The sequence below is a fragment of the Macrotis lagotis genome, chromosome 4 (assembly GCF_037893015.1).
Source record: "Macrotis lagotis isolate mMagLag1 chromosome 4, bilby.v1.9.chrom.fasta, whole genome shotgun sequence".
Lineage (NCBI taxonomy): Eukaryota > Metazoa > Chordata > Mammalia > Peramelemorphia > Peramelidae > Macrotis > Macrotis lagotis.
In genome coordinates, this window is record NC_133661.1 from 155,912,202 (window position 1) to 155,926,610 (window position 14,409).

General features: G+C 41.5%; 1 protein-coding gene across 1 annotated transcript in view; it reads left to right on the forward strand.

Annotated features, from left to right (window-relative positions):
• The first annotated feature begins 381 nt into the window (after window positions 1-381).
• SMAD3 (SMAD family member 3) overlaps window positions 382-14,409 on the forward strand; it is a 156,696-nt gene continuing 142,668 nt past the window's right edge. Inside the window, exon 1 of the mRNA XM_074234468.1 lies at window positions 382-911. Within this exon, the coding sequence (XP_074090569.1) occupies window positions 706-911 (206 nt within the window). The 5' untranslated portion in view covers window positions 382-705. The remainder of the gene's footprint in view (window positions 912-14,409) is intronic.

The following is a 14,409-nucleotide window of genomic DNA, read 5'->3' on the forward strand; positions in this document are numbered from 1 at the left end:
GGCTGCCGCAGCCCCAGCGCCCGCGCGGGGGGCGTTCGGCGTGGGACCCGGGGCCGGCCTCTTTCCTCCGGGAGCCGGGGCGGAGAGGGCGCCAGGGCCCGGGCCAGCCCGCGGCGCGGGGGGCGGGGGCGCGGGGAAGGCCGACGGGGCGGCGCGTTCGGGGGCGGCGGATAGGGAGCCCCGGCGGGCGAGGGGGCGGCGACGGCCGCCGGGAAGGCAGGCTGCGCGCCGATTTGCATGAGAGACAGACTGGGAGCGGGGCGGGAGCCCGAGCGCACGCCCGGAGGCCTGCGGGGACCGAGGGGAGCGCAGGGGAGGGGGCGAGGGAGGCCCAGCGAGCGCGGGGAAGAAACTTTGCTTCGTGGGCTGGGCGCTGCCTCCCGGAGGCGGCCCCGAGCCGCCGCGCCGTGCGGAAACGCAAACTTTTTTCTTCTCCGGCTGCCGCCGCGGCTGGGGCCGCAGAAGCCGCCTTCGTGCCCCCCGCCCCAGCACAGCCTCTCGGCTCCCCGCGCCCCCCGAGCGCCGGCGAGCGGCAGCAGCAGGAGCGAAGCGGGGCCCAGGCCGCCCGCGGGCCGCGGCGTGGGGAGAGGCGCCCGGGAGTGCGGCCAAGTTTGGCCGGGCCGGGCCGGGCGCTCCGGGACCCCGGGCTCCCCGCGCGCCTGCCCGCCCCCCCCCCCCGGGGGAGCCCCCTCTGCCAGCTCCACCATGTCTTCCATCCTGCCCTTCACCCCCCCGATCGTGAAGCGGCTGCTGGGCTGGAAGAAAGGGGAGCAGAACGGGCAGGAGGAGAAGTGGTGCGAGAAGGCGGTCAAAAGCCTGGTCAAGAAGCTCAAGAAGACCGGGCAGCTGGACGAGCTGGAGAAGGCCATCACCACGCAGAACATCAACACCAAGTGCATCACCATCCCCAGGTGAGGAGCAGGGCACGGGAGGCCGCCCCTGGCGCCCGGGCCTGGCCCCGCTGTGTGTGGTGTGAAACCGGGAAAGCGGGCTCGGCTGGTGTGTGTGTGTGTGTGTGTGTGTGTGTGTGTGTGTGTGTGACCGGGAAAGTGGGCTCGGCTGGTGTGTGTGTGTGTGTGTGTGTGTGTGTGTGTGTGTGCTTGTGTGTGTGTGTGTATGAGTATGTGTATGTGTGACTCTGTGTGTGAGAGTGTGTGTGTGTGTGGGGGGGGGTTGGCCCGGCCAAGGTATCCCAAACAAAACCTTCCCTGCAAAGATGGAAACTCCAGGGTTTCCACGCGGCCCAAACCAGCCCGGGAGGAAAGAATCGGGGGACCAGTGGCGGCCGAGAGGGGAGGGGGTCCTGGCTGACTGTTGGATGGCGGGGCTTTCTCTCCCGGCCGGTAGCGGGGCAGGGGTCGGTAGGTAGGACTTGGAAGTTTGTTCGGGGCTCCGGCTTTGTTTAGCCCGGCTCCGCGGAGCGCCCCTCCTCCCCAAGAGCGGCGCGATCTCGGCCTTGGCTCCCCGTACTGGCCTAGGTAGTTCTGTCTGTCTGTCTGTCTCTTCCTCCCCTCCTTTTTCTTTTCCTTCCGTTTTTTTCTTCCCTTCTCCCGCGACTCCCCCCCCCCCCCCAAAGGAATGCAGTCCGAACTGCTAAGGGAGGGCCTGCTGGGGCCAGGGTTGTGGGTGAGAAGCCTGGACCCGTGTGATTGACAGATTCCTTCTCTCTCGCTCTCTCTCTTTGCATTTGGGATTAGTTTTTTTTTTTTTCAGGAGTATTTTTAGATTCAGTTCTGCCAGTTTCTTTCCTCCCCACTCCCCACAGCCACCCCCCTCTCCTGCACACGTACAGCTCAGATTAATGCATTGACTTTCTAGAAGACAGCAATTAGTATGGACTTGTTTCTTTTTCTTCCCAAACTCTCAGGACTGACAGTGAAGATTCGAGGATTTCCAGTAGCCACTCCTTGGGAGGGTGCTTTCTGTGTTTCTCTTTTTAGGGGTTCAGGTGGATGCAGAACTCTTTAATACCCTGGGGAGGTAGAGTCGTTCTGATTGATAAAGATGCCTACAAAAGTAGGCCTCAGCTACTCTCATGCATTCCTATAGTGCCTTTATTTCTAAAGCACCTTCCCATCTGTTTATCTTCTTTTATGTTCACAGCATCCCTGTGAGGGGAAAATAGGGAGGGGTTTCACAGATGGCTTATAGAAAGGGTCAGTGACTTGCCCTGATTCCCAGGAGTCTTGGCTGAACTCAGTGGTTTCTGGTAGAAGGGGAGGGGGGAGGGTCCTGGAGGTAGAGGAAGAATTCAAAGAGAAGGGAATCATTTACCCAATTCCTTTCCTTTCCATCTCCCTTCTAGAGTCAGTTTGGTTCTGAAGGAACTCTAGGGGTTTGCTTTTGACTGAGTCTATTCAGAGTTCTTTTTTAATCCAGGTTACCTGGATTTCCTTGGGCTTGGCCAGCAGAGGACTCCAGTGTCCACATAGCCCAGGGCCCACTCTCAGCCCCAGGGATGTCTTCTCTCCCACCACCACCTGCCTTGGAGCAGCTGTGAAGGAGACTCACAATGCCTGGTTATTTATCCCAGTCTGTCTTCACATTGGGGTCAGTCTTCACAATGCTGCATCTGTTCATATGAAGCAGACCTCATTTGGAAATATCAATGAATTTTATACTTGGATTTTTTTTTTAGGCAATAAAGGGAAAAAGAGGATATACTATCTTTAAAGCTTAGTTTTATACTGCAGGTCCAGGAGCCAACAATGATTGAAAGAACAAGTAGACAGGCTGAAAACAGACAGGACTTGAGGTTCAGTCCCAGATTCTGTTACCTCCACAACCCCTGGCAATTACTCAAGAAATAGTGATAGTACCTTTGACTTTCCAGATGAGGATGTATTGTAAATAAGAAAGACACCCCCCCCCCCAGCTTTTGCTAAAAGTATAGAAGGAGATGCATACAAAATACTGAGATATTAGGGATTCCTAGAAAGTAACAATTTATATAGGTTGCTGTCATTTAACTTTTGGGCTAAGTAACCACCCTGCCCCAATTCGAGAAATTATCATCTGACTTGTCTTACAGGGTCATAGGCTCAGGCAAACCTCATATTTGCAGTTGACTGTCTAATCAAGATTGTTTTTTTGAACATCAAGTGACCTCTAGGGTAGAGGGGTTCTTAATCTGAAGTATGTGACTTTTTTTTTTTGGATAGATTTATTTCAACACAGTTCATTTCCTTTTTAATTCTATGTATTTTTTTATCATTGACTTAAAAACATTATCCTGAGAAGGGGTGCATAGGCTTCAGAATGACCAAGTAGTTTATGAGGCAAAAAAGGTCCAGAACCCCTACTTTAATGAAAGGGAATAGATGTGGCTAGATTGGTTTTGGAATTCTAAGAGCTTAGTCATTATCTATCCCCTAATCACAAGAGGACTCCTGGGAAAATCCCATCCTGAATTTTCATCTTTGATTGGGATGGAAAACTCTCATAGGGAGGCAGAGTTGTGTTTTCCTGTCTCTTCCTAGGCACTGCTCTTTGGAGTTTACACTGCTATAAACTCCAGAAAAATGGGATTTTCATGCCAGCATCTTGTGCCTGAACCTCTGGGTTCCTTTGTTTCACAAGACAGCACTGCTGTGTTGGTTGTGCAGAAAATTAAAAATGGAGGTAATTGGCTACAGATTCAATGATGGCAGCATGTCTGCCATAGCCCTGCATTAACCTGAATCTGCATGCAACTTGTCAGATTGTCTGCCCTCACCATTGAGGTCTAAAGAATTAAATGGTAGGAAACAGCACCTAATCCCTTCTTTGGGTATGGGGCATCATTAGGGAGCCATAGCATACTGGCTTTGGAAAGGGTCTTAGAGATCAACCAAACAAATCTCATTTTATAGACTTGGTCCTTGAGGCCTAGAAATGGGAGTTAACTTTCCCTAGGATATGGCTACTTAGGGGGAGAATTGGGGTTAGGACCCAGTTCTTCCAATTCTCAGTCCAGGGTTATTCACACTTTTTAGGAAGTCTATTTCAGCACTTGACTGTTTCAAGGACTATATAAAACGTTGACATTTTCCTCAAAAAGCTCACTGTCCAAGGATATATGTATGGTCTGAATGACAGGTCTGAAGAAACAACTGCATTGCATACAACTTGGACCTAGTATTTATATAGTGTGAACTTTAAGATTTGCAAAACACTTTGTTATCTTGTGAAAATAATAATAATCACTAGCTTTTCTATCACACCTTTAAGATTTGTAGAACGATTTACACATATTATCTCGATTCACAGCAATCCTGGGAAGTAGGTGCTATTATCATTTTACAGAAGAGAAAACTGAGGCAGGCAGATGGAGTTCAAGTGGCAAAATCATAATTACACAGCTAATAAGTGTCTGAGGCAGGATTTAAATTCAAATCCTCCTGATTTTAGGTCCTGTACTCTTATCTACTTCAAAACCTAAACTGTTATCCCCATTTTATAGATGAGAAAACAGACACAAACACTAACAAGCTTGCTCAAGGTCACATAAATAGTAAATGTTGGAGACTTTGAACCCATTTCTCTCCTCAGGAGCAGTGTCCTTTGTATATTTTCCAGTTTCATAATAGCTATAGCTAATATTGGGCAATTGAAGGGCAGCTTGTTGGCACCATAGTGCAAAGAGCAATGGGCTCCTCTTCTTGAGTTCAGATCTGGTCTCAGATATTTAATAACCATGTGACCCTAGACAAGTCACTTAGCCCAGTTTGTCTAGGTTTCCTCATCTGTAAAATTAGCTGGAGAAGGAAATGGCCAAGAAAACTTCAGATGGGGCCACCAAGAGTCATACATACCTGAACAACAAAACTTGAAAGGTTTGCAAAGCTATGCCCTAGTAGTCTAGACTTTTATTCCTATAGTCTAGAAAAGGGCACTATGGTACTTTGGTCATTTTTAGTACTTAGATAATTTGAGGGGAAAATATTTTTATATGCACACTCTTCATTCTTTTAGCTTAATGATAAAAGTAGATAAAAGAAATTGATGGGTGGGGATCTGAAAATGTGATTTCATTGTTATAGTAAATTCCCCTACCAATCAATTATTCAATCAACAAGGATTTATTAAGGCCTACTATGTGCTAGGTGCTGGGAATACAAATATTAATAATCAAAACAATCCCTACTTATAATGAGCTTTATTTTAATGAGAATAGGTAAGTATATTTAAAACTTTGTATGGTAGGTATACAAAATTAACAAATACAAATATTCACATCGTCCTTAAAAAACAAGAGAATTTGGGAGTGAGGGCACTAGCCATATAGGAGATGAGGAAAGCATCCTGCAGAAGATAGGCTTGGTATGCATCTTAAGGAAAATATGAGCTATGTGAGGTAAAGGAAGGAATACATTCCAGGATAGCTTGTGCAAAAGAGATGGGAGATGGAATATCCTTTGTGAGGAAATGCCTTGTGCTAAAGTGGTTTAGCAACTATTTCTATAATTTATCTTAGAAAAATTGCATGGGGAGAGGCCATGACTTTGCCCAGGATAACTCACTAGTATGTATTGGGGGCAGGACAGCACCCAGGTATTCCTGAGTCTGAGACCACCTTCTGATCATTGAGATTACATCCTTTCTCTTGCTCTGAGAAGATGCAATAGAGAGAAGACAGCTGCCTTTGAAGGGAGAGAAGTTGGCATCTATATCAATAGCATTTCTGTCTTGGAAGAGTGAGTTCTATGCAGAAGTTCATGAGTTAATGCTCAAGTGTGCAGTATCATGGTTGTTTGGGATTCTAGAGATGAACACTTTTTTTATTATAGTGCAATCTCTTTTAGTGGAAGGATGAATCTAATAGTGTACCTTAATTCTGCACCTCCCTTAAGGTGAACTCTCAAGCAACAGTCCTATTACTTTGGCTTTGTCCACTGGGAACCTGGTATGGTGGGAAGTACATTTGATTTGGAGTTTGATAATATTGGTTGTTGGTTTCAGTGTTGGCTCTGCTGTTTATGACTTGTTTATGACTTGGGCAAATCACTTTTCTGGGTTTCTTTCTCATTTGTGAAATGGTGGGTCTTCATCTAGGTGACTTCTCTCTCCCTTCTAGCTCCAAATCTAGGGTTATACTACCAAGATCTTACCAGTCTATAAAAAGTCTATTTACCAGGCCATTTATCCCTAGGAAGTTAAAAAAGAATATAAATAAGCTCCCACTTCATATTTTCTATTAACCTCCTTCCTAAGTTTAACTAATGGATCATCTAGATGGCTCAGTAGATAGATTGCCAGACCTGGAGTCAGGAAAACCTGACTGAATTCAAACCTAGTCTCATCACTTACTAGCTATGTGATCCTGAACAAATTACTTAACCCATTTTATCTCAATTTTCTCATCTGTAAAATGAATGGCAAACCACTCCAGAATCTGCCAAGAAAAATTCATATAGGGTCATATAGAGACAAACCAATTGCACAACCAACAAAGGTTATAATGAGACATCTAGGTAGTGCCACAGTGCACAGATTAAGGAAGACCCGAGTTCAAAATCAGTCTCAGATACTTAATAGCTGTGTGATCCTTGATAAATCACTTAACTTTTGTCTGCAGATAATAATAGCACCTCCTCCTAGAGTTGGAAGCATAGAGATGACATTTGTAAAGTTCTTTATAAGCCTTAAATAATTATTTAAATGCCATAGATGATGAGAATAAAGAAAAGGAGAATATATCCAAGAAAGGAGACAAAGCACCTATTTGTAAGACTTCACTTAGTACTCCCCTCTTATAAGTTCTTCCCTAGAGTGCCATCCTCACTGTCAAATTTTAGGCTTGATTACAACTTCCTGGCTGTCAGTGAAGTTTACTAACTCTACCTTTCTTAACTACAAAGGAGCAAACACCACCAGGAAGTATTGGAGAGGAAAAAAAAAAAAGCTGTGTCTTATCAATTTTTCATAGCACATCACAGTAACAAAGTGCTTTCCCTTGGTAGTAGAACCCTAGATTTGAGCTAGAAGGAAGAGAGAAGTCACCTAGATGAAAATCCACCATTTCATGAATGAGGGGAAAAACCCAGAAAAGTGATTTGCCCAAGGATATATAGGTCATAAGCAGCAGAATCAACACCAAAATCAACAACTAATATTCTCAAACTCCAAATCAAATGTGCTTCTCATTATACCAGGCTCCTAGTGGACAAAGCTGAAGTAATAGGACTGTTGAGAGTGCTTACTTACCCTGGGCAAGTCATTTCACAGAGATTGTCAGTTTTGGACTTCTTGTCTGCAAAATGAAACTAATAACATTACCAAACTGGCAGTGTGCTTGGAAGCATCAAATAACATAACATGTTAAATGCTTTGCAGACCTTAAAATACTATATAAAAGTAGCATGTGAAATCATTTAATACTTATAACCATTCCACGAGATGGGTAACTCAAATATTGTTAGTGGACTGAACTTTAGATAGTTTTAAGATTGTCCTGCTGCTATGTTTCTGATCTGGAGTTTAGTCCCTGTCTCTTGATTTCCTACCCACTTCAGACCTTTTCTTTGTGTAACAGGCTGTGCTTCTAACTGATAACTGGGATAGGTGCGAATTAGAGAACTAGAAAAGGAGAAGCCTGCTGTCAAACAGTAATAACTCCATTGTAATGTAAGCTCCTTGAGGAACAAAGTAGGAATATGGTTTCCAGTCGTGTCCAATTCTTCTTGATCCCATTTGTTGGGGTTTTCATGGCAGAGATACTGAGTGATTTGCTATTTCCTTCTCCAGCTCATTTTATAGAGGAGGAAACTGAGATAAGCAGAGTTAAGTTGATATGCCCAGAGTCATACAGCTAAGTGTCTGAGACCAGATTTGAACTCAGGAATATGATGAGCCTTCCTGACTCCAGGTCCGGCACACAATCTACTGCCATTCAAAGGCACGTAGTAAATGTCTATTGATTGATTGTCACCTTAAGCCCAAGGAGCCAAGCCTCATTTGTCCAAGAACTTGGAATCAAATTGGGTTTTTAATGTTTGCCAGTCAGTCAACTTGCCTGACATTTATTAGTTTAATGTTTTAAAGCTCATGGGAATCCAACCAGTCTGTCTCCTGTAGTCAATGAGCCAGGGATAGGAGATACCCTTTAATCACTAATCTCTCCCTTCCTCCTCCAAAAACCAACCAAGAGTTATACTTAGAAAGGTTGGTGTTCTCTTCATATTTTTCTAATTGTACTGTACAGATCTTGCCAGAGAGAATGAGACAGGTCTCCTACTCCTCACAGTGGTTGTCATGTGTGCTTCCTTAGGCTGACTTCAAGATTTCTTTGTTCTTTTCAAGAAGATTAAAAGTATTTTGGTTACAGCAACAACGTTTTAATTGGAAAGCAGAAAGTTAAAGTGCTCTAAAGTAAGTAAAGCATTATCATGAAGTCACTTTTCTTGCAAAACTATTTAGGCCTGTGATCAGCAGTTTCCCGAGACTCTAATAAAATAGTAATCAAAGGAGAAATAAGGAGGAAATACTTAAAAAAAATAAGGTGTTTCTTTTTCATTGCTGTAGCATGAGAAGTCATCTGAAAACAAAAAAAGTGACAACAGTTTGTGAGCTGGGAAAAATTTATTTAAACAAATTATTCTGATTTTTAGGTAAATTTTGTATGTGTTGGCAACTGATCTGAATTTATAAGGAAGGTGACATCCTCACCTTTATACATTTGAATAAATATAAAGGGAAGAGTAATAATTAGTGGAATGTGTGTGTGACTTAAAATAGTTCTTTTGTGTCTCCTTTGGAAATTTCATCACCTGATAACTTTAAAAAATAATTTTTAGACCAGAAGAAAACAAAATCATGCGATTCTGATTATGTATTATGCACCCTATATAACAATTCTATGTTTTAGTTTTATATGTCCCTTCATAATTTTTTCATATTTACTTATCATTTTGCTTGCAAAACACTTTGCCCACAATACCATACATTTCAAGCTCAAAACAATCATTTGGAAAAGGAAAATCACAAATGCTTTTAAAATATGTGAGATTCTTACCTCAGGTATAGTAAGTTCAAAAACAACAACAACAAAAGCCTCTTTTCAAGGATATTAATTTTAAAGTAACTTATTTTTGGCAATAGAAAAGGCCCACAAATCCAATAGCCATTTAGTTGTGATATGAAATATAAGATGTTGATGAAATCAGTGAATCTGATTCAGGCTTATCACATCAGGAATTCAATTAAAATGAATCCTTTAAAAATAAATATTGGTTTAATAATGTAAACTTGTGATTGCTGTATTATTATAAGTGAAATAAAATTAACAAGATTTAATGGACTGAACGACCATTAATTTTCACTTGTTAATTTATTAGGAGATTCTAATGCCATTTGATGCACAGTAATGGCATTATTCTGCATGAGATCCTCTATGAAATAAATAGGACCAAGCAGTGTCGGAATTAAATTGAAATCAGATTTTAGTCCCTAGTTATCTTATTCTCCCTCCCCTCCCCCCATGCAATTAAATTCTCCTAGGTTGGAATGCAGTATTCCCATTCAACAAGGCTCATGAATAGTCCTAATTAACTTTTGTCCTTACCTCCTTTGATGTACTTGTGTAACTGTCGTCCCCACCCCCAATTCATACCTTACTCCTATCCACAACTGATTTTATTGGTTAGCAGGGAAGTGAAGATAGCTAGTAAAGGCAGAAGAAGCCTTCCTTTTTGGCTGTAACTGAGCAGAAGTAGGTGGAGTAGGTGTAGTAACCTCTACAGATCTTTAGGATCCAATTTGACTGCAAAGTATTTCGGAATTATGTTGCTATGGGTATGGGTTCTATAGTATCTTAAGCTGTGGGTTCATTCAACCCATCTCAAGTGCAAATAATTCCAGGAAATAACTGCATATTGCTGCTTTTTAGGGGGAGGGGGTCCTCCAGCTATCTCTACGTTTTTTTGTTTGTTTGTTTTGTTTTGTTTTGTTTTTTGAGGCTGGGCTATCTGTCTCAAACCAGAAATGCTGCAGCAACTTAGGGCCTAACTTTATTGGTGACATTCCTGGAAGTTTTAACCAGCTCTGACTTTGTCCCTCCTTAGTCTGCTTAGTGTCGACATCTTAGCCCACTAGAGCTCCCCAAGTTCAAGTTATTGGTTAGGCTCAGACTCCTTATCCAGAATTATAGATTTGTATCATTTTGCTTGGCTCTTCCAAATATTTGAACAAAGATCACCTTAGGAAAAGAGTGACTTTTCCTATGATGTTTTCATGCCAATCAAACCCCTTACCTAATTTGTAAAACACTTCCTGAATACTAAATATGTCTCTCATAACTGTTTGGGAGAGAGTTGAGGAGAGATTGAAACAACACAATTTTCTAAAGCATTTCTTATTGATCTTTTGTTTTCACGTCACTATCCTTTCTGAATCTATCTCTCTTGCCCCCAAAACCAAGCAAGCCATTCAAACCCTTCTAACAAACATATCTGCTTGAGTCTAACCATATACCTATATTGTACACTTGGATCTGTCACTTCTACAAAGATGGACAGTTGGTTCAGCTTACATCTTAATATTGAGGGGATTCCTTATGTACAGTAAAAAGAGAGAAAACTGTTCATTGGAACCTGATAGACCTTTGGTTCTTAAATAGTAAATAACTTTTAGAAATGACCAATATATGTCAGAAGTCATGATGTAAGATGCATGGCAGAAGTCAGTGTTTATTATTTGAGGTCCCTGATGTAAGAGGCAACCAGAAATAGTCTTTCTCAGCAGAATATTACTAGACTTTAAAACCTCCAGGGAATGAATTGTTTTGGAGAGGCAAGTTTTCCAGATAGTGGAGGGCTTGCCTTTCTAAGCATCAAGTCTATTTATTTTAACCACTTGGATGGAAACCTTTCCGAAATGTATTACATACTTTTCTTCCATTCTTAAAAAAATAGGATGTAATTTAATTTTTTCTTGATGACTCAAAATTATTAAAAAAAATTCGATGATAGTATTTCAAAGATCTGGGATGTAAGTACTTTCCAGGAATGCAAATTTTAATTTCTCTATACCTTAGACAGTTTCACCGAGTCATTTTGGCTATAGGAATTTGACACCAGCAGTGAAACTCCTTATCTCACTCAGGCTGGAGGTATTTCGGTCATTCAGGATCTGATGATCCCCACTGCTGATGAGCATGGAAGCTTTGACTTTCTCTATCTGTGACCTGAACTGAGTTAACCCTCCTTTCTCAGCCTGATGGGTGCTAGAGTCTAGGGAGCTCACAGTATGAGTTCTAGACTTTGAGCAGACATGCCTTCTGACTTTGGCCCACTGAACTTTAGCCCAGAACTCTTTAGCTCAAAGTGAGCCACCTCATCTTCAGCCTCTCTCTGTAATAGTAGGGATTATGAAGGACTCTCACACTCAGATAATTTCATCCTCTAGTGATGAATTTTTCAAAACTTAGCTAGGTCATGGATTTAAAAAACACATTACATATTTACTGAAATCCTTTCCAGCATTGTAGGACTTGCTAGAAAAAAATTCTGCTGGTGAAAACTTGGGAGAACCCAAGGTAATGTTTTATTGGAGTAGGATTTCCAGTGATGAAATTTGTAGAAAGCCCTTTAGATTGGTTGTAAAGTGCTTTACATATATCATCTCATCTCAAAACCTATGAGTTCAGGTATTATTTTCCATTTATCTTAAGGAGAAACTGAGGTACATAGTAGAGAAGTAGATAAGTAGCTTCCTCAAAGTTATATAGCTAGTAAATAGCAAATCCAGGATTTGAATTAGGCATTCCTAACTCCAAGTGCCATTGTCTTTCCCTCTTCGCCATAATGGCACCATTTCATTGTGCCTTAATACAATCCTCTAGATCTATGTTAAGGACTTTGTTGTCCTGTAAAAGATCTCTAGAAACCTGGGGTTTTTGAGTTCTGGATTCTTTTTGTAGTTTTTCAATCCCTTTCCTTGCTGTGAATTGAATTATCAGTTGTTACTTTTTCCTGTTGTCATTCTGTCTGCTGGTGGTAGCTTTTCCTCCCCACCTCCATCCTCATCCCAGCAGTAGTTTGAGCATTAAATTTGCATTTGAGGGTCTTAGAAACCACTTAATTAAGCTGACTAGAATTACACATAAAGTAAGAATAAAGCAGTTCTGGGTCAGGGTAAGGGTTAAGGGTCCTTTACAATGATTGAAGTCTACACATTTAGGGACATCTACTTTGACCATTCTGAGATCTTTTGCTTGTTTCCTGCTCCTCATTGAGCTCGTGGATAGGTGAGCTTTTTACTGTATCTATTCGATCAGTTAGATATCTATCTCTGTCCTTAAGAACAATACAAAATGGAAACATAGTAGAAGCTGTCTTTAGTTCAGATAGATGTAGATAAAACATGCAGAAGTTTGATAACAACTCCTTTTTGCTGATCCAATGCACACTAACTATAAATGTAAATTAATTGTGTAACAGGATTTCAGAAGACTCATTAAAAGTGCTTTAAAAAACTTACATTCAAGGATTTGAAATGTGGTGATTTATATGCAAACAATTGATTAGCTACCTACAAAGAATTCTTAATCATTAAATAACCCATAAATTCCACTATTATATATGTATATATACACACTCATATGTATATATGTATTTATGTCTCTATGTCTATATGTATGTCTATTTTGTATATATAGTTATATAACTATAACTCTATTTGTCTCAGTCTCTATCTGCTTGTTTCAAAGGCATCTTAGTGGTATATAGAATGTCAGGTCTGTACTCAGGAAGACATGAGTACAAATCCTGCCTCAGATACTCACTAGCTGTGTGATCCTGAGCAAGTCACTTAATCCTGTTTATCTCAATTTCCTTATCTGTAAAATAAGCTGGAGAAGAGAATGACAAAACACTTCATTACCTTTATCAAGAAAATTCCCAAACAGAGTCACAAAGAATGACACCAGCAGTGAAACTCCTTATCTCACTCAGGCTGGAGGTATTTCAGTCATTCAGGATCTGATGATCCCCACTGCTGATGAGCATGGAAGCTTTGACTTTCTCTATTTGTGACCTGAACTAAGTTAACCCTCCTTTCTCAGCCTGATGGGTGCTAGAGTCTAGGGGGCTCACAGTATTAGTGCTAGACTTTGAGCAGACATACCATCTGACTTTAGCCCACTGAACTTTAGCCCAGAACTCTTTAGCTCAAAGTGAGCCACCCCATCCTCTCTCTCTCTGTAATAGTAGGGATTATGAAGGGCTCTCACACTCAGATAATACCTCTATTTAGAAACACTGTCAATCTAGAACAAATTAATGTGTGTACTTGAAATGATAGAACTATAAGTCATAGTTTACAGAGAATGCAGATTGTTCTTTCCCTGCCCCCCTTCCCATTAGTCTTAATTAGATTTTACTTTATAATGGAATGTTCCCTCTGATTGCTAGCAGAACATGTTTCTTTAGCTACAGGAAAATGAGCTTTGTCCTTTGCTTGCAGGTTTTTTATCTTCTGAAAGAACTGACAGTTTTCTGAAACTAATGACCTACTAATGCCCCACATAGTTAAATGTGAAGCAGACATCATAGAGAATACATTTGGAAAAAAGAGCACACATGTGAAAAAGTTTACCAAGAGCACTTCCTTTATTTATTTTCATGTATCTATATAAAGAAATAGTATATTCTCTTGCGTAAGCATGGGCCTTTTGTGAGGCAGTCTGAAGGTTACAAGTTTAAACATCAGTGAGGAAATGTAAAAGGTAAAATTTCCCCCAGAAGTCTTAACTTTTCCTGTATCCTGCAATACTTGCTGGGTAAATCTGCCTGTCTTGTTGTCCAAAATACTTTGTAGTCCACTGGTTGTAAGCCATGCTGTTCAAGAACTTGTCCTTTAGGCCTGCTGCTGGCTTACAGACCCACTCAGTCAGCTTTCACAACGAACGAGGAGTGAGTGACATCACAAGTTATTTCCCTGCCAAGTTGTAGTTCTTAGTATAACCATTTTTTACTGAACTTAAAAAAATTAGTAATGCTTTTGGGGTATTTTTAAAAGTCTGTTTTTACCCTGTCAGAACTGAAAAATGCCCAAAGGCATTTTTTCCCTTAAAAATCACCTTTGGGCTGAGACCAAAGAGAGAATAATTGAGCCAGGAAGGAGGACTTTTTTAGTCCTTACAAGTGGCTGAATGCAGACTTATGATGGAAATCAGGATTTTCCTTTTGATTAGAACCTTCCCTGCTGTGAGCTTTTTTCTCTCCTGCATAGATGGTCTCTTCCCCATGAATATGTGACTAAAAACTAGTTCTCCTGGAGAGGTGTGATATGGAGTGAAAGCAGCTGGATCTTACTTAGCCTCCAATTTAAAAACAAACATCAACAACAGCAATGGCAACCTTGTCTACTCCTGTATCTCTCCCAAACTGTTGCCATTTATCAGTGGTCAAACACCTCAACTGAATAGCAAAA